The following is a 19,894-nucleotide window of genomic DNA, read 5'->3' on the forward strand; positions in this document are numbered from 1 at the left end:
GCCACGGAAGGCGTCTTCACGTGGGCGCTAAGTACGGACGTTCGCAGCACTGCGACGGGTGTGGTGGTGACGTGTCCGAAAGTGACATCAGCAGCTCGAGCCGGGCGCGTTGTCGGCGGGAGTTGCGTGGTGAGGGGAACCCGGTGGTGGGGCCCGCGCATGATGTAACGTAGAGAGGTAGGTCATGCAAGGAGAGTGGGCGGATGCGCGCCACGTGGTGGGTAGTCTAGAGAAACGGTTCTGCGCTAACCGCCGAAATTTAATTAATGAAATATAAAAATATTATCAGACCCAAAAGAAAAAAAGAAAGAAATATAAAAAGATTGAGAGAGATGGATGGGATGGTTTTGGGTTTGGGGCGGCAGGGTGGTCCTTTGTTGGGCTGTCAGGTGAAGCAGTACGGATATTGGGCTGTGTTTGGCTGTTGGGGAAATTAAAAATAAATAAATAAATTAAAACGAGTTTCTAAAAAGTGCTGCTTGGACCACTATGCTTCTGCTCTCCCAACCTTGGAATATTTGTTTAATATTTTTGTATTTCATTTAAGTGGATTTAATTTTAGGAAGTATCAAATGGCATTGCAGAGAAAATCTGTAACCAAAAAGAATATTGTGGGAAGAAATTAATATGGGGAACAATTTTGCTTTCTCATTGAACCGATGAATTGCCAATCACTTTGACGGATATGTTAGGGGAAGTATTATTGTTTTAGCCCAACAAGGGAGAAAATTTATAGCGTAGCTTTAGCCCATTTTGATCGTCAAAACTCCTCACCTAAATTACTTGACTATTTCGCATTGTATTTAGGTCATATTTGGTGAATGAGATTTGATTGGATTTATGAAGTAGAATTATAATGCATTGGATTACATTGAATTGAAGAGAGTAACACTAATCTTATGATATGGTTGGTGATACGTATGATTAAGATGTTGGACTAATTGTGATATGTTATTACATAGCCATCCAACTTAATTGCAACCTTTTGATGAGATTCATAATCCTATTGCATCTTACCTATAAGGCCTCGTTTGGTTCATGAGAAATGAGGCTTGGGGATGGGAAATTTAATACGGACATGAAAAATGGTTGCTTAGCACATGAGAAAGTAGGGAAGAAAATGAAGCCCTCCTCTTAACTTGGGTTTTGTTTTCCCTCATCATAGGAAAGTTTGTGAAAATGAGTCAACATTCAATACACATTTTTCATGACCATTTTGTCCCCATGAACAATTTATAATTACAATGTATCATTAAATGCATTCTTTTTTTATTTGATTTAATATGGGTATAATTAGAAAATTATACAAACTTTGTCTTTCATTCTTACTCAAAACAAATATGGGAAAGGAAACAAAGTGAAATCTCTTGGTTATTTTCCCGACATTATCAAACGTGGGAAAAGAATCTTCCATTTCTTATCATTTGAAAAATAACATGGGAAGTGATTTCCCCTCAAATTCGTTCCGTGAACCAAACGGAGCCTAAAAGATTATATATTATATATAATGAAATTCGTGTAATTTTCCGGCCACAAAACATTTGACTAGAATTATGAATCCTAATCCATAGTATTCTCATCATGACTAAATTGGTGTAACTTCTAAAGATGCATAGGTGACTTGTGCATGATCAATTAAAACAATCTATTGAAAATAAATAAATAAAGAACTACAAATATTGACCATAGTACAACCCAATTGTTAATGCAGTCCATGGCCCAAGTTCTGTGTTGCTAAGCCAGAAGCCCAACCCACATGATTAAAATAAATAAAAATAGAAAAGTCAAAAATGCAAATAAAGAGGAGCAATATTATATCAAACAAGGATGTTACTCAAGTTACAATATCCCTTATTATACCAGACATTTCTGATATGCTTATCCAAAATGACATCAGTTCGGATCATTGACAGATTAACTTTTGTAGTTTCTAGGAGTATTATTTTAATGGTTTTTTTATTTTGCTAAGTTGGTAATTTATAATTATTACCTAATTAGTTTTAGGTATCTTTTCCAGTCGAAGTACCATTTTTCAAAGATAGTCTCATAGTTGATTGGTCTTGTTAGATTAATATTTTAATATCTCTATTTTCAGAGGACAAATATAATAACTTTTTTTTCTTTGAAATCAACAATACAATTCTTTCTATTCTGCATATATTCATTTTTATAAAATTTATACTTCTTTTAATATAAGCGATAGTCTAAACTATAAAGAATGAAATTTCTCACACAAACAAAACTAATGTTATGAGAATTCGAACATGAGATTTCTGATATGTAAGTTAAGGTTCTTTTCCACTAGGTTAGACCTGTTTGCATAAAATTTATAATTTAAGCAGCCTTGTTCCATACTCTAAAATCTTCAAAGAATCTGAATATGTGTCATCTATTAGTCCAATTATGCTAAGCATCTTTTAGCAGAAAAAATAAAATAAAATAAAATAAATCACAAAAAAGGGGATATATACTATACTATGATACTGTATTTGCTAAGTATTTTGGGTGTTGGGAGAACTGCCATTCTATATTAGGGGACAGCACAGCACTGTGGCACTGTGTCAAATTCTCCTCTCTCTCATTCTCATATATCTGACTTTGGCTTTGGCATTTTGCATAGGTGGGTTGTAAATCTCAGAGATCATATATATTGGTAGTGAATCTTATTACTATAAAGAAAGCTGAGGAAAAGATGGGAAGGATATTTGTGGTAGAGCTGGAGGGAAGGTGTTACAAATGCAAGTTCTGCAAGACCCATTTGGCCCTCGTCTCCGACTGTGTCTCTCGGGTACTTTATCTCACTCTCTCTCTCTTCTTCCTCCCACTTTCTGCTCAAAGATTGTTTCTTTCACTATAAGAACCATTACCCATCATAAACCATTGCTAAAGTTTATCTCTTTGGTCCTCTTTATAGTAGTTTTATGACACATACATCTAATTTGTATTTTTGAAGCTTTTTTTCGTATTTTTTTCCTTTTTCAGTGTGCTTTTCATGTTTCAGAGTTATCTTTTGTTTTTTGGTTAATTTGCTACCATAGGAGAGGGATGAAAGAAAACTATATAGCTATGCTATTTTTTGAGCCACTATGTTTTGAATTTCTTGTGTTTGATGCACAAATTGTGTAAAGTAAGAAAGAATCTGGTGCCATAGAACTACAAGGAGTTTCCACTTTCAGGACTACGCAATCTGGTCTGTTGGTCACAAGGTCGTATGATGGCCACTCGTGCGCCATGGCGACAGTTGAATCACTCATTTTCTTTCCTTGATACATTTTCGAGTTACTAGTTTTTCTCGTTTGTTTGTCATGCACCAGCAGCATATGTATTTGAACTGTTCTGTTGGCATTTTAAACTCTTTCAGGTCTCATTTTTTTCCTTGTGATTTGTTCAGTCTTTTCATTGCCGCCGGGGAAAAGCATACCTCTTCAATAATGCGTGAGTTCTTCACCTTTTGTGTATATCTGATTTTAGAAATATGCTTTATATTTGTCAAGCGTTCAATTTGTTTCAATTTATGGGTTTGGTATTTATCAACCTGCATTCTATGTAAGTAGAACTGCTTAAATTGTTAGTTCTTCAAGTTATTCTTTGTTATTCTTGATTCTTAGAAGCACAGCTCTTTGAAATTGTACAAGGATTCATAATTATAAGAGTGTGGCTTTCACTTTGGGAAGATGCAAATGAAGCTAGCTATATGATCTTTAGTTTAGGTGAACAAGAACATGCAATTTTAACCTGAAGCAGCATTCTTATACTCAGTTATTCCATCTTTTAGTTTTTGAATATTTTTTTGTATTTCCAATATTTAGAAATTAAGAGTATGTTTATAATTTTCATTACGAAGTATGTTGCAGGAGAAATAGTTCATGCTGTTTTCAGCATATGGTTTGCTGATAATATCACCTAAATTTATTATGGTTGAAAGGTTTATTGACATGAGATTTCTGCTAAATATTGATATGATATTACAATTCAGGTCTCCATGACTATGCTGGCTCTTCTGTGTGGCTAGTAAAAGAAATTGTGTTTGGACTTCTAAAAAGTAGTAATTCATTTAGGATTACTTAAATGGAGAAGTTTGATATAAAAGCTTTGAGGAAATAAAAGAGTACCCTTGAGGATTTGGCTAAGTTCATGCATGTTCTGAAATATTGCCCTGTTAAGAGGGTTTCAGCTGCTGAGAAAGATATATTTGAGTTTCACTAGATCTTGAGATTAGCAGTCATGTTCTTTGGGGGGCCCATTTGATTTATTTTAATAAGAAATCCTAATTATAAGAGGTGGGTTCCTTAGTGATGACTGTAATATGGGTGGTGTTCTGTTGATCGCTCTGGTGGATGGGCAGTACTGCAGTGGTCTCTACTTGTAACATGTTGTCTGCAGAGTCATTCCTGGTAAAGTTAAGACCATCAATCCTGGGATGCTAGATGAGAACAAGGGATAAAGAAGAGTAGCATTAGACATTATTTTGGAGTGCCTATGCTTTTAGTTGGAGAAATTTCTGTCGACCCTCCTCCTAAATAGAAATTTCTATTATTAGGATCTGGGAGTCAATCTTATGCATGCTAATGGAGAGGGAATTGGTGCTGCTGATTGTTTAGTGAAGTTAGGGCTCTTCTAATTTGTTCTCTCTTCGTCAAGCTGTTTCACTACTTAGATTAATGAAACGGACTTATCTTTATAGGATGGCTCCACAGTGTCTTTGTCTAGGACAGTGTCCCCATGTGGATAGCTAGATGTTCAACTTTTACTCTGCCATTCAACCAACCTGGCTTGCAAATACATTGGTGTTCTCATCAAAGGTTAAACTCACATTGGTGAAAACAGTTCAGTATTTGACTGCTACCAGAGATTTTCCTCAACTCAACATTCAGTTTGTGGGGTTGATTACATACATTGATGAGAACTCAAATGTTTCTGCTTTATGTGCCTCATACTGTCTGAGTAGCACGTTTGTCCCTGTTTTTTAGGTTTATAGGAATTCCTAGCCATATTAAATTATTAATGCTCCTTTGATAATGCAAGCAGTCATATCTTTATTGTTGTTAGTCAATAAGTTATTTAGTTTTCTCTTTCTGAGTTTGAATATCTTGGGTTTTTGCTTTGGTGCCATGGGTTCTGCTGCTTGAATATTCTTCGTTATATCTGTTTATAAAACTGTTAGCGCATGCTATCAAATCATTATCTGTTTTTTTTTTTTGGAGAAATCAAATCATTATCTGCTTAATTTTCCTATAATGTGCATATGAAACTCCAGATCCCTTATAAGCAATGACTTTCTCGTACTCTTGGCACCCCAACACAATGAAATGACTTTATCATTTTGCAATAAAAGAGGCAAGCCAAGATCAAACAAAAATAGATTGGTAATGACTCAACAATGGACACCCCAGAGAGATTGGCTTGTCAGGAGAGGAGGCGGAGCCACAGCAAGGCCTGCCATGGCCCTGGCCCCCCATTTAATTTTTAATCTTTTGTAATATATTATAAAATATAGGATATAGCAATACAATTACTGCAATTAGATTAGTGATGGCCCTCCCAGTTGAAGATGAAAAACCTATGTGGAAGTGATTTTGAAATTTTGGCCCCTCCATGCTAAGAATCCTAGCTTTGCAACCCATAGGGAAGTGGCTTCATATTAGATTCAGTTTCTGGAGTTCAAGAGAATAGGAACATTGTTTCTCCCCCGCAATGTTCAACTCGAAAAACTGGAGCTAGACCATTTAGATGCTTGACAATTGTAGTACTCTTGACACCCCAGTAGGTCTTTCCTATTTAGACTAGAAGGAGCAAGCCAAGATCAACCGGAAAAGAGTTTCGGTAAATAGACAAGCTAAAGAAAACCAAGTCGGAAATAGGAGAAACTTCCAATTATATATTACTGCTCTATTAACCCTTCAGAAAATTGGTTTTGTATCTATAGGATTGGCTTTTGATATAAGGTAAATAATTTCCCCCTTTGACGATAAGGTAAGCCATACTTTCAACTTGATAACTTAATGATCCATAGAGAATGTAGGAAGTTTTAGCTTCTCAGATTTTAGGAGAGAAAGCTGTGGATTGAGATAAAAACCATGGTCTCATATTCCATCCATGATATAGGAAAAAAAAAGGTCATGCTATTGGCATTTCAATTATCCCTTTGGGAAACTTATATTGGATTGCAATCTGATAGATACTGATATATGCCTTGGAGTTTGTATTCCAGGGTGAATACCACTATTGGAGCATTAGAGGAGAGGTTGATGCTCTCAGGTCTCCATACTGTTGCGGATATATTTTGCTGCTGTTGTGGACAAATCGTTGGCTGGAAATATGTACTCTCTCTCTCTCTCTCTCTCTCTCTCTCTCTCTCTCTCACACACACACACACACACACACACACGCACACACACACACACACACACACACACACACACACACACAAGAGTCTTATACTGCATAATTTTTGCGACTTCATGCCCCTTAAACCATTTTTTGATTCCATATGCAGGAATCGGCACATGAGAAGAGCCAGAAATACAAAGAGGGGAAGTTCGTCCTTGAGAGGTATAAGCCTTCCCTCCACTTTTTGGTGTAAGCATGATATGCTTAACTTTCATTCTTATTTTGCCTTCATAATAATGCAGAGGGAGGATCGTCGATGAAGTAGATTTTTCGACAGAGTTCTTTGTTGATTCTCGTCCTAGCATGAGTAGTGATGCTGATGATGTTTAGGATCTGAATTTCGTTCCCTGAGTAGTTCGTACCAGACACTAGGCAAGGCAATACATGCAGAACAGCTGCACTGTTTTTCTGTACTTGTAATAGTATTCGAATAAATGACTTAATAAAAAGGATATTTGAATGACTCAGATGTGAAGTGTTTGAGGTAAAAGTTATGCCTTCCTTTTCAGTTTTCAGTGATTTGCATGGAACCCCACTCCTGGACGTAATTAGCATCTTCACAATATTGATAAAGAAGAGTCATGTTTCCCAAATATCAAGCTAAGAAAAAAGAACTCAAGTATGATCAAATCATTCAAATTACCTGGTGTGTGGGATCTGAAGGAACCAACCACATTTGTAATTGCTTATAAGGGTTTCTAGATCATGGTTAGAAGTAAATATGTGACGTATTTGTCCAACTTCAAATTTCAAAACACAACTACTTCAAATTTTTATTTATTAATACAAGCGATAGTTTAGAGTACTATAGATTAATACTTCATTTTTTCAATATACAATCTATGGTTTATTAATTAAATTAATCTAATATAAGGGAAGAGGCATCCGAACTTGGGTGCAAGAGGACAAACTCATTGCCCTAGCTAACTGGCCTAATTCCATAATTTTTTAATTTGAGTTTTTAATTATTTATGCGAATTTTGTCGGATTTAGTTTTCTCTTTTGTGTTATTTTTCCCTGGATCTTCTGTTTTTGTACACTTCTTTGACATTACTGAAGTTTTTTTTTTATAATCAATATCGTTTTTTGACACAATTAAAAGAAAAACAATTTTCTATAAAATAACATAAATACAGGAAAAGGAAAATATAATGCAAAGTTTCTAGAGCGATCCCGGTCCAAAAAGAAAAAGGAATCATCGTATTTATTATATATATAGGTGCAGCGGGGGCCAAACAAAGCAGATGGAAAGAATTTAGGCCAGAGAGCCTAACAAACGAAATCCTTAAACAAACAGAGAACTAACCTCAAATCTCCAATTCCTCAACTTCTCAATCAATAAGAATAACCCTTTCTCCCTTCTCTTTTCCTTGTAATCTTAATTTGCTTTTAATAATTTTGATTGTTGCAGGTTTAACCTAATGGGCAAGTCTTCTTCTTCTCATCGAAAGAAACGCGCCAAGATTTCTTCTCAGGTCTCTCTTTCTCTCTCCCTGTTGTCGTGTTTTAGGGTTCTCGTTTTTGGTTTTCATAGTCCTCTTTAAATGGGTTTTCTTTCCTTGCTTAAAAGATTAGATCTTTTTGCTGGTTAGCCTTCGGAAAACTCCGTTTGGATATTGACAAATATATAGACAAGGAAGAAAAGAAAACGAAAAAAGGAAACAAAAACGAAAATATTTTAGGCAGCATTATAAGTTCAAGCTGCTGTGCTAATAAAATAGTTGAAAAACTAAGCGTTAACTTCATCTGGTTTATTGGTTTTCCATGCCCTTTTGCTTATATGGTCATACCAACACGATTGTATGTTATATTAGGATTTTATAGTTTGATTCATGTCAATGCCCAATGCTAATTTGTATATTTATGTTCATGTATATGGCTTTCTTTAGGCAGGAACAAGGAAGAGCAGTAAGAGTAAGCCTAAAAGTAGGAAATATAGATCCAAGAAGCTTCGCCGCCGTGACGATTCTCCTTCTCATTCTGATGACGGTGATTCGAGAAGTTTAGAATCTGTTTCGTCTTTTAGTTCAGATGATGATTCTAGAAGTAGACGGGCTCGGTCCCGCACTAGGAGGGATCTGAAAGGTAGCAAGAAAAGGGCTCGCAGACGCTCCCATATCCATGACAGTAGCGAGGACTCTCCCCGTGGAAAGAAGAGGAAATCGGCAAAGAATAAGAATGATTATGAGGCGAGGAAGAAATCCCGTTCGAGGAAGAAGCCTAGGAGAAATGCTAGCATTAGTTCCAGGAGTAGTGCTTCTTTTAGTTGCTCAACTTGTCCTAGTGGAAGTATTTGTGGTGATGAGATTGAATCTAAAAGGCACAGGGGCAGACCTGGAAAACGAAACAGAGATGAAAGTGATATTAACAAGGTTGAAAGTGGGACTAAGAGGGCTAGATATAGGTCAAAGAGCTGTTCTTCTCACAGTCAGTGTAGCGGGCGTGGTGGTGATAGTCAGAGTGAGGAAAAAGTGACATTTGAAAACAAATTGAGGAGGTTGAGATCAGTTATTACTGTCACAGAAGAAGACAAGCATGGCAGATGGATGGATAAGGATGGGCACAAAGAAGAGATGGCATATGATGATGATTACCCTTCTTGTAGAAGTAATGATAGTAATGATGGAGGGTGCAAGAGGGAGTTGGATAATCATTTACATGTTGTTGAGAAGAGAATAGGAGTGGAGAGTGGGAAAGAGGAAAAAGCTCTTATTTCTAATGTTCCAATCGAAGATCTCACAGATAGTGGTAACATTTTTGAAAAGCATTATGGTGGCCAAGATGATGGAATTAACTCTAGCCGTGATGGAATAGGAATTGCTGGTCCTGTTAATGAAAATACGAAAGAGGTTTCTGGGGCAATTAGTCATCTGCCAGGTGAAGATCTGGAGTCAATTTTAAGACAAAGGGCTTTGGAAAATCTAAAAAGGTTCAAAGGAACTACTAGTGAGGAAAACAAGAGCAATAATGATTTGAAACAGCCATCCACTGTAAAGGCTGATTTTGTTCAAATAGAATCCCCAAAGGAGAGTGGTGCTAGAGCGGTTGTTGCAAAGTCCTCCAAGGAGGGTGCTACTGAAATGGTTGTTGCAAAGTCCTCCAAGGAGGATGCTGCTGAAATGGTTGATACAACCCAATTACTAGAAAATGCCAATGGGCCTCCGGTGAGAGATCCCATTGTTTCTTCCAAAAATCTTAAAAAGGAACTGGATAGGACTAGTGGTAGCAATGAATTGCAAGATGTTGCTTGCCCAACATATCAGGTGGCTCTTGGAAATTCCGATAAAAAGGTTGACACAATTGCAGTGCTTAATAAACCGAACTTGGCTTCACCAAAATTGAGGTGCCACTCAGCAAAAGCTCATTCCACGTGGAAACAAGCAGCTCGTTCGCAGGAACCTCCCCATGAAAGATTATTGGTGATTGAGAATAGTGTAGATAAGAGTACTTCTGAGACTGCCCAAACTGTGCCCCAAACCCAAAGTACCTATAGTAATGGTGATGATATCAATGACGACCGTGGTTGTACTGCTCCTGAACCTTCGGGAGAGAATAGGTCTGATAAACAGCAAGGTGAGGGTAAGGATGGCTCACAGTTTGAGCAGAAAACCATGTCTGTCATGCGAGGTAGTGAAATGGTACAGGTGGGTGATTTGATCTATTACAGATTTTTATACTTCTTTTTACCCGGCAACTTAATAAAAACACTTAGTTAGCCGGGGGTGGGGGTGGTGGTGGGGAACCAACTTTAGGATACCCCTGGGTCACTCCCAGGACAAGCCTTTGAAAGTTAGGTTGGTTTACGACTGGCTGTACCCTTAGGGCACACGATCACCACTTTAGCTTTTAAGTTTAATAGTCTATTTTCAGACCTTAAAATAAAATTTGATAGTCAATTTTTTACTGTTTGCTTTAATGTTTTAATAATTTTTGCAGGTGAGTTACAAGGTTTACATCCCTAAGAAAGCTCCTGGTCTGGCGAGGAGGCAACTCAGGCGGTGATGTCTCATCATCATTCTGGTGCACAAGTTGCTCTTGATGAAAGCTCTAAACACATTTAGATGGATCTTCCAATAAGCTTCAAACAATTTTCCTTTAAAAAGGGATGTGTGCTTTTGGAAAAGTGATGCTTGATTGGCCTTTTGTGCAGGCATTCTCATCCTCATGAACAATAGAAATCTGTGGTTTAGTAGCTGTTTTTGGTAGTTATATCATCTGTCATGCACTTGGTCACCAGTGTTATTCAATAGTTCCTGTTGTATCATCAACGTTCTCAAAAATTTATTTTCTTTCTTTCTTTCTCTTGTTTCTAATTGTGTCCAGTTTATGTAACCTGTTCACAATATAAAATAAATAATAAATTAATAATCTGTTCAGAATAATATATTGCGTGCAATGAATTTTTTTTCTACTGTTAAATAACTGAAATCTCTTTGGTTCGCTGTCATTTGTGCCAATTCTCTCAGTATAAAGGATCCACAAAGGGCTGTGAAGGGTTTGTAGTGGTTTAAGAGCATATACCCGCATCCGAAACTAAAGTCTTGTATTTGATCCTCCCACCCCTTATTTTGTATAATATATTGAGCATTTGTGAAAGGAGCTTGTTAGGTCAAGGAACATTCACTATAGTTCCCATCTAACATTATAGATTACTGCTTTACCCAATGGCAACCAGCAAAGGCACACACACATGATATGCGGCCAGGATACTGCTCCTGAAGTTGCTTGCAAATTTGTAATCTAAATCGAAATTATTGACACAATCTAAACGTTGAGCCAACTAAACATCGAGTAATGACCATGCTAGCAAGGATACTATCTAAGTGAGGAAGATAATTTTATTTTGATTTCTCTAACAAATCAACATCAGCCATCGTTCCTCTGCCAAGAGAAATCTGATTATACAGGATCAGCTGACCTACTTTATCATGCAAATAATATGATGGAACTGAGATGAACGTCTCTACAAGGAAACAAAATAAAATATAAAAAAGACAGATGAATGAGCAAGATCTGCCTCCTATTTCATTTTGAACACTGTTCAAGCAGTCAGCTCAAAACAAGTTGTCATGGGTGGCTGCTGCTTCAGACAGACTAATCCCAAGTGCGTGTGTAGAAATTAGAAAAACTAATCTCAGTGGTGTCCACTGCTACATGAATTTCTGCATGCGATTGCAGTAGTTTTGAGTCAATCCTACAGGATAGCAATAAGCAGCTGGTGATTTTCCTCTTGAGAAAAACGCAGGTGCCTTGTTTCATGTTTTTTTTTTTTGGCCAGAGCCCTGTTTCATGTTGAATGACCCAAATAATATCAGCAAATGTCCCTGTTCCGGGTTGGAATTGTTAATGCCAGCTTTCATGATGTAAAATGACCAGACACCACCAGCTTCTCATTGAAGAGGCCCGCTAATTGACAATACTGTCCAACTTGTTCATCAAATTGCACTTCCATCAATGGTTTACAGTGGCAGAAAGATTTCTTAGCTGCCAGCAAGGTTTTGTTTCTTTGTGCCATGGACACAAGCCCAATTTTCCATCTCTGTAATTGATATGCCTTCCAAGAACTGTGAATATCGCTCTATGATAAATGGAAGCTACAGAAACATGGACATAACAAAATCAGCTCCAGGGACCTACGCCTAATACAATATACAAAATTATTTAGAACAGTGTGAAATTCATGGTGGATTCTGTCATCTCGTATGGGGGATGGTAACATATATACAAATGGCAAGAAAACCACCATTGGCTCTGCCAAGCTAAAGATGGATAATTCAAATAGATATGCACAATTTGAAGACATACTTCAACCTCGGCAGCTTTCCCTCTTTTATCTCATTTTGTTTTCCCTGGATACAAGCTCACAAGGATAAATTTGTAATTTTTTCTTAAAACCTACCCAGCAAAATGTAATCTATAATCCATTCCCTATCCCCCTTCTACCTCATTTTCTTTTGCAGGATAGAAGCTCAGGGAGATGAAATTGAAATTTTTGTCCTTAAAACTTTTCAAGAAAAAAAGCATCTATAATCTATCACCTATGCTGGAATAATACCTGCTCAGAGAGAATGCCAGAAAGACCAATGACTGCCCCAGGCTTTGCATAAGAGACAATATGATCTGCCAAATCTAATAGGGGATTTAAGAGTATATTTGCAATGACCACGTCATACTTGTCTGTTTCTGAGATGGCTTCCACTCCAGATGAGCTCTGATCTTCCACAACTCCACATGGATCTATCAAGGGAGAGCGATTTTGGCTAGCTACTAGGTGAAATTGCATCTTTTCAGGTCCTATGTTGTTCAGAGCAGCATTCTGGCGTGCAGAGGTAATTGCTTGAGGATCTATATCAATTCCGACTGATGAGGCAGCACCAAACTGTGATTTCCGGTCAAAATGTGAACTTAACATCAAACTATGATTTGAGCATTAGTTGGCATAACCAACATCATTTGAAAAGAATTATGATAAGGGGGCACACAGCTAATGACAACATTGGATACAAGCAAAGGTCATGTGGATGGGGTTACTCAGCAACATGCAATAGAAGAAAACAAGCATGCAAGTTGTATAAGTTTATATACGTAAAACCAGTCATGAGAAATAAGGATACTAATTGTAGCCAAACTATAATCATTTACTTGATGTGTTTCAGAATAGAAGAGTTCTGTATTCTTAAGAGAAACATCTACACATGTGCTAGGAAGTTTCAGAAAACTACTAAGAATCCAGTATAAAGAATCCCTACTGAAGGCAGAGATTAATCCCAATTTTCTTATGATAAAAGAATCTACCAGCGGAACCAACTGTTAATTTCTAAGAATGGGCTTCTCACTATCTTGATTTCACATTTGAAGTTTCTATATTCAAATTGAATTACACATCAAAGAGCTTTGCCTTTGAGAAAGAAACATTTTGGAGAAAAAATAAACCCTCTAAACTAATCACTAGATCCTTCCAAGTATAGATGGCCCTGTCTAAGGGTTTATACAGGAAAAGGTTGGATTATTTGACACTGCAATCCTAATATAGATTTACCTGAGAATGGAAAAAGAAAGGATGCCAGTGCACTTGATTAGTTAAATACCTTAACTGCAGCAATTGCAAGAATTCCAGAACCTGTGCCATAGTCCAAGAATAGTTCTCTTCCCTTTATCAATCCATGAAGCAGCAATAGACATAGCTTAGTAGTCGGATGCTCCCCAGTTCCAAATGCCAATCCAGGATTTAGAATTATATTTGTTGCTTTGGTATCCTGTAGGAATTAAGCAACGATAACTATATTTATTCCATATGTCAACATTAATTGTAACAAGCATTCTTTGTGATTCAGATACAGAACTGTATCCTGTAGCTGGGCACAAGAAGGAACTATTTCAGCATAAAGATACAAAGTGAAAAATGTAAACAACGAATTTCTGAGTATTAAGAAGTAGAACTTTTAAAATATAGCACAGAGGGAATTAAGATTCAACAAATGAGGGAGTTGCCTGTATATCATGAGCAACCATAGCAAAACAAAAACCTTCAGAAAAATAATTTGAAACTAGAAAAAGAATCCGATACTATCATACAGGGGGAATTCTCCACTCGGGCACAATCCAAAGTCCTTCAGTAACTTCAACAGGATGGAATGATTCCTGTAAAAAATGGAAAAGGAAATCAAAACATAACGCCTAGAAAATATGACCAAGAGTAAATCAGTACCACTGAGTTAAGTACTACATGCTTAACTATCTGTATATCATTACTTCTTTTGGCCAATTATTAACATGCTGTTTAAATCAGTAATCGATCTAAAATCCAGTTCTTATTAGTGAAATTGATTTATCATTCAACAAGCTTTAGCAATAGATAATGCACCAAAGAGGCTAAAGACAAAAACACAACATTTTATGATAAGACATAAGTGACAAGCAAATTAACCTGAGTTTTCTTTATCCAGTCGAACGGCTCACCCATCCTAACTTCATAACTAGGTATCTCTTTTAAGCTTATGGAATCAGCAGCTCGTGAAATGCATGTATTTACATCTTCGCCCACAGGAAATATGGAATCGATGCAAATCTGTGTTTAAGAAAAAGGCACATTCTCATCATTGTTCATTCACAAAATCTTCTAACACAAGACAAGTAGCAAGAAGGAAAAGCTTTCAAAATATAAAGAAATAAAACAGCATTCCAAATGAAACGTAATAAATCAACAGGGAGTGCACCTCGTCCTTTCCGTCATAGTTATCTTCTTCGTCGATACTAGTAGAACTTGCACCAAAGCATAAAAGAGCCTCTGAAAGCATATCCTGGCCAACAACAAGAACCAAGTGGGTTAGGCACTGCATTTTCTTTAACTCAACAAAGCCTTAATAGTTAATAGACTTAACAAGTTCCTAGTACAAACTCCATGCGTCTAGTTCTTGGTATATTATAACAGTTCCACTCTAAATAGTGTTATTCTGTTACCAATACCTCATTTTTTCTATTGATTGGCATGTAAACTTGAATGATTTCAACGAACAAAGAACATTCTTTTTTTTCTTCCTAATGTAACCAGAATGACAAATAAGTTATTTCTGCCTTAAGTAACACATTCAGATGATATTAGAAGGGAAAAAAAAGTTGTAAGTTAAAAATCAAAACTTTATCAGTTCCCATTCAATATATACAACAAATTCCACACAGAATCAGTTTACACTTCTTTTGCTTTCTTTTCCCTTTAAATCCCAGTGACCAAACTTATTAATTGACATGAAGATGAACCCAGTTGTAATAACTGAACCAAATGTAATAAAACAGAAAAGAAAAGAAGAAGCTCACAGCAACATGTTTTTGGCAGCGAATTTGGACAGAAAGGAAACGCGAAGCAAATGGCTCCGCCGAGGGAGTGGGAGTCTCCGGAGAAGAAGTGGAAAACTTTGCAGCTAGGGAATTGGGTTGGGAGAGCTCTCTGAGTTTGCGGTTTGTGAAGAAGCGAGAGGGCGATGGGTGAGTTGAAGGGCGAGAGAAGGTGGCGAAGCAACGAGAGCTGAGAGTGTAAGCAAGCTGTTTGAGCAAACCGCCTGACATTTTTCAAGTAGTGAGTGGGGAAGGGGCTTGTTTTTTAGGTGAACAGTGAACACTGCTTGGCTCCACCGTCATAAACTAGTTTTAAGTTTAACCATTTTTGTATTTCGACCAAAAAAAAAAGAAAAAAAGAGAGCATTTTTGTATAGTTTGTGCATCTCATTATGAAAAGTTTACATTTCGTGTGTTTCAGACAGAAATTTTCATTTATACACTAGGAAGGCATGGTTACTTATTTGAAAGGGGGAAGTAAGCAATTGGAGAAGTGTTAGTGCAGCAATCAAGCCCGGTCAACTCTCCTCCAATTCCTCCACAAGATCTTCTCCTTCATTGTCTTGATTAGATAATAGCTGTCATTGATTCTAATTACTGATTAATTGTAATTGATTGTATTTCATATTTCTTACCTTTTGTATCTCTACTAAAGTGTGTATATAAACTGTATCAATGATAATGAAATATTCATCGGGAAATTCTCATTCACATGGTATCAGCGTTTCAATTCTTCCACTGAAGTCAACTCTTCTTTCTTTCTGATCCTCATGGCCTCCTCTCTTCCCGGCCCTAACACCTCCCACTTTCTCAAACTTGACGCCTCCAATTACCTTCTCTGGCTCCGCCAAATAAAGCCATTTCTCATCGGTCATGATCTCTGGAAGTTTGTTGATGGCTCAAATCCTTCCCCATCTGAATTTATCACCTCCACTACCACTACTCCTTCTGCTGCCCCTGACACTCCCTCCTCAACCACCACTGTTACCAAGTCTAACCCTGATTTTCTCTCTTGGTATCAACAAGACCAACTCGTCGTCAGCTACATCACCACAACTCTATCTCCGGCTGTTCTCTCCTTAACCGTGGGTCATGACTCTGCCCAATCAGTTTGGGAGTGCTTACAGAACCATTATGCCCAACGCAATCTTGCCAGTGCGTCCACTCTTCGATTCCAACTTCATGACATGACCAAAGGATCTCAAACTATAGATGAGTATCTCAACCATGCAAAATCTCTTGCCGATGCCCTCTTCTCCATTCAAAAGCCTGTCTCCGATGAAGATCTCGTCACGGCTGTTCTCCGTGGCCTTGGTTCTGACTTCTCCATGCTTATCACCACCATCCTGAATCAACCCACTCTTCCAAGCTTCACAGACCTTCGTTCTCGTCTGCTGGTCTTTGAAAACCAGACCTCTCGCTCCTCGGCCTCCGCAGACAATAGCACAGCCCTCATCACCACTCACCCTCCTTCCCAGCCAGGCTCCTTCACCTCTCCTCACGGATCCTCCCATCCGCGCGGTGGTTCTCGTGGTGGGCGCCACGGTGGTCATCGTGGCTTCTCTCGTGGTGGCTCTCGTCGTGGTGGTTTTCAACGATGGCATTATCCTACACATCCTGGCCCCCCACCTTCTTGGCACAACCCTTGGAATGGTTCTCACTCTCCTCGTGGCTCTGCACCACGACCCACTTGGAATCAACAAGGAATCCTTGGCCCACCTCCTCCAAATTGGTGCTCCACGTGTTCTACAACTCAGCATGCTGCTGCTCACTGCCCTCACAAATATTCTGGGCCTGAAACCTTTCCACCTTTTGCTGGTGCTCACATGATTCAGTCCCATGACCCCACTTGGTATCCAGATACGGGCGCCACTCACCACATGACGGGCCAACTCTCTACCCTTCAGCAGCCCCAATCTTATAATAGTAATAACTCAGTATTCATGGGCAATGGTGATTCCCTTCCTATCACCCAAACTGGTAATCTTCCCATTTCCCTTGGTTCCTCTCCTTTCTCTCTCCGTAATGTCTTTGGTGTTCCTCACCTTACAAAAAATCTTCTTTCCGTTGCTCGTTTTACTCAAGATAATCATGTCTTCTTTGTGTTTGGTCCAAATTTTTATCGCATTTTTGACATACATACTGGTAAATTCCTTTTTCAGGGCCCCTGTAAGGATGGGCTATACCCCATGTCGCTGTCCTCCGCTTCCGCCTCTTCTGTTCCTCGTGCCTTCATCACAGTCTCCTCCTCCACTTGGCACAACCGTCTCGGTCATCCGTCTTCTTTAGTTCTCTCCAAACTCCGCTCCCACTTAGGATCCCCATCTCCCTTCAATAAAGAATTTTGTACGAGTTGTGCTCTTAGCAAGTCTACTCAATTACCATATTCTATAAATCAAAATCATGCTCCCTCTTTATTTTATCTTATTCATTCTGATGTATGGATGTCTTCTATTCCTTCTATGAGTGGCTTCCGTTACTATGTCTTGTTCACTGATGAGTTCTCCCGCTATTCCTGGATATATCCCATGAAAACTAAATCTGAGGTCTTCACTCACTTCAAAACCTTCACAGCCATGATTCAAAATATTTTCAACTCTTCTATTAAATTTCTACAAAGTGATAATGGTACCGAATACGTTAATCTTGCCTTCTCTGAGTTTTGTAAATCTCGTGGTATTCAACAACGCTTTTCTTGCTCTCACACACCTCAACAAAATGGTCTTGCTGAACGTAAACATCGTCATATTGTTACCATGATTCGTACTCTCTTAGTCACATCCAAAGTCCCTTATCGTTTTTGGGCTGATGCTGCCCTTACTGCCGTCCATTTAATTAATTTGACCCCCACACCGGTCCTCAATTGGATCACTCCTTACTCTGTTCTCTTTCATCGCCCTCCATCCTACTCTCATCTTCGTGTTTTTGGGTGCTCCTGTTTCCCACATCTAGGTCCCTATGTTCCCAACAAACTTATGAGTCGTTCCATCGAATGTGTCTTTCTCGGTTATAGTATTCACCATAAGGGTTACCGTTGTCTTGATCCAAACACTGGTCGGGTTTATGTCTCTCGTAATGTAATATTTAATGAAATGTGTTTTCCATTTAAGACTCCACAGGTTGTCCCTAACTCCCTCCCCACTACGGTTGATCTTGACATCCTACCCTTGGGCCTGCTACCTGCTCCACTGAATCCAACCACACCATCCGCACCTTCCAGCTCAAGCCCACTGCTGGCGCCAGCACCCATCAGTTCTGGCCCAACTCCCTCTCTTGAATCCTCGCCTCTTGCAAGTCCGCCCTGCCCCAGCCTTCCACCAGGCCCAGATATACTACCCAGCCCGTCTCCCCTTCTAGATTCCAACATCTCTTCAGGCCCCAGCCTCAACCAGTCTCCGGGCCCGTGTCCAGCCGACCACGACCTCCCCACTTCTCTCGACCCGCCTGCCTCTCCATCTTCGACATTGGCCTCTCCTCCCACCCAGCATGCCCCTGCTGCCATACCGCCCTCTCATCCAATGGTCACCCGTCTCCGTGCTGGGGTCATTCAACCCAAAACACGCACTGATGGAACCGTGCGGTACCCTCTTCCTCATGGTTTACTTTCCGTTGGTGTTACTAACGAACCTACTTGTTTCTCTCAGGCTCAAAAACATGCAGAATGGCGTTCTGCCATGACCGAAGAAATCAACGCCCTCCTTAAAAACAATACGTGGTCTCTAGTTCCTCCTTCCCCCTTGCATGCTCCAGTTGGCTGTAAATGGGTCTTTCGGATTAAGCGGAACTCTGATGGCAGCATTGAACGCTACAAGGCTCGTCTGGTTGCCAAAGGTTTCCACCAACAACCGGGTCTTGACTTCACTGAAACCTTTAGTCCGGTTGTCAAGCCCGCCACCGTTCGTACCGTTCTGAGTCTAGCAGTCTCTCGCGGGTGGTCTCTCCGCCAACTTGATGTTAAGAATGCTTTTCTCCATGGGTTTCTAGATGAGGACGTTTATATGACTCAACCCCCCGGGTTTGTGGATCCCACTCGGCCTCACTATGTTTGCAAGCTCCATAAGGCCCTATATGGTCTCAAACAAGCTCCTCGGGCTTGGTTTCATCGCATTAGCACTTTTCTCCTCTCTACTGGATTCACTCAAAGTCGGGCGGATGCTTCTCTTTTTATTTATCATCATGCGCACCACACAATTTTCCTCTTGTTATACGTTGATGACATTGTCATCACTGGCAGTCATTCTGGATTTCTTCAGCAATTTATCTCTGCCTTGGGTTGTGAATTTGAAATTAAGGATCTTGGGGCCCTCAGCTATTTTTTGGGTCTCCAGGTCACCACCTCCAATGGGTGTCTTCATCTCTCTCAACTACAATATGCTCATGATCTTCTCACACGAAGTCATATGCTGGATTGCAAGCCCACCTCCACGCCATTGGCAGCCAAAATATCTCTTTCCGCCTCTGATGGTGACTTGTTGTCCTCTCCCACCTCTTATCGTGAACTTGTGGGATGTCTCCAATATTTAACCATCACACGTCCTGACTTGGCATTTGCGGTCAACACCGTCGCACAATACATGAGCGCTCCCCGCACCTCTCATATGATCGCTGTCAAGCGTATTTTGCGCTACATCAAAGGGACTCTTGATTTTGGGTTAACACTTTGTCCTCAGTC

The 19,894-nt window shown here is 39.2% G+C and overlaps 3 protein-coding genes across 3 annotated transcripts; 2 read left to right on the forward strand and 1 right to left on the reverse strand.

The window, feature by feature from the left end:
• Positions 2,501 to 6,875, forward strand: LOC18778765 (protein yippee-like At5g53940). The gene is made up of 5 exons (XM_007212158.2): positions 2,501 to 2,788; positions 3,392 to 3,435; positions 6,212 to 6,320; positions 6,497 to 6,552; positions 6,633 to 6,875. The coding sequence occupies exons 1-5, from the start codon at positions 2,693 to 2,695 to the stop codon at positions 6,718 to 6,720; spliced, it is 393 nt and encodes a 130-aa protein (XP_007212220.1). The 5' UTR covers positions 2,501 to 2,692; the 3' UTR covers positions 6,721 to 6,875.
• On the forward strand, positions 7,611 to 10,772 carry LOC18778979 (G patch domain-containing protein 8). Its single transcript, XM_020562807.1, has 3 exons — positions 7,611 to 7,865; positions 8,280 to 10,034; positions 10,327 to 10,772. The coding sequence occupies exons 1-3, from the start codon at positions 7,812 to 7,814 to the stop codon at positions 10,390 to 10,392; spliced, it is 1,875 nt and encodes a 624-aa protein (XP_020418396.1). The 5' UTR covers positions 7,611 to 7,811; the 3' UTR covers positions 10,393 to 10,772.
• Positions 11,219 to 15,546, reverse strand: LOC18780675 (ribosomal protein L11 methyltransferase). The gene is made up of 7 exons (XM_007214391.2): positions 15,205 to 15,546; positions 14,607 to 14,690; positions 14,318 to 14,458; positions 13,966 to 14,031; positions 13,479 to 13,646; positions 12,446 to 12,769; positions 11,219 to 11,984 (listed from the first exon to the last, which is right to left on the reverse strand). Exons 1-7 carry the CDS (start codon positions 15,451 to 15,453, stop codon positions 11,871 to 11,873), a joined length of 1,146 nt encoding a protein of 381 aa, XP_007214453.1. The 5' UTR covers positions 15,454 to 15,546; the 3' UTR covers positions 11,219 to 11,870.

The sequence above is a fragment of the Prunus persica genome, chromosome G4 (assembly GCF_000346465.2).
Source record: "Prunus persica cultivar Lovell chromosome G4, Prunus_persica_NCBIv2, whole genome shotgun sequence".
Lineage (NCBI taxonomy): Eukaryota > Viridiplantae > Streptophyta > Magnoliopsida > Rosales > Rosaceae > Prunus > Prunus persica.

Excerpts from the sequence above, each read along its gene's own strand:
- LOC18778765 (XM_007212158.2), top strand. The coding sequence starts at position 2,693 with ATGGGAAGGATATTTGTGGTAGAGCTGGAGGGAAGGTGTTACAAATGC. Across the intron at positions 3,436-6,211 it reads GCATACCTCTTCAATAATGC|GGTGAATACCACTATTGGAG; the intron begins GTGAGTTCTTCA and ends TTTGTATTCCAG. Across the intron at positions 6,321-6,496 it reads AAATCGTTGGCTGGAAATAT|GAATCGGCACATGAGAAGAG; the intron begins GTACTCTCTCTC and ends TTCCATATGCAG.
- LOC18778979 (XM_020562807.1), top strand. The coding sequence starts at position 7,812 with ATGGGCAAGTCTTCTTCTTCTCATCGAAAGAAACGCGCCAAGATTTCT. Across the intron at positions 7,866-8,279 it reads GCGCCAAGATTTCTTCTCAG|GCAGGAACAAGGAAGAGCAG; the intron begins GTCTCTCTTTCT and ends GGCTTTCTTTAG. Across the intron at positions 10,035-10,326 it reads GAGGTAGTGAAATGGTACAG|GTGAGTTACAAGGTTTACAT; the intron begins GTGGGTGATTTG and ends TAATTTTTGCAG.
- LOC18780675 (XM_007214391.2), bottom strand. The coding sequence starts at position 15,453 with ATGTCAGGCGGTTTGCTCAAACAGCTTGCTTACACTCTCAGCTCTCGT. Across the intron at positions 14,032-14,317 it reads ACTGGATAAAGAAAACTCAG|GAATCATTCCATCCTGTTGA; the intron begins GTTAATTTGCTT and ends CATTTTTTACAG. Across the intron at positions 11,985-12,445 it reads CTGGCATTCTCTCTGAGCAG|CTTCCATTTATCATAGAGCG; the intron begins GTATTATTCCAG and ends ATGTTTCTGTAG.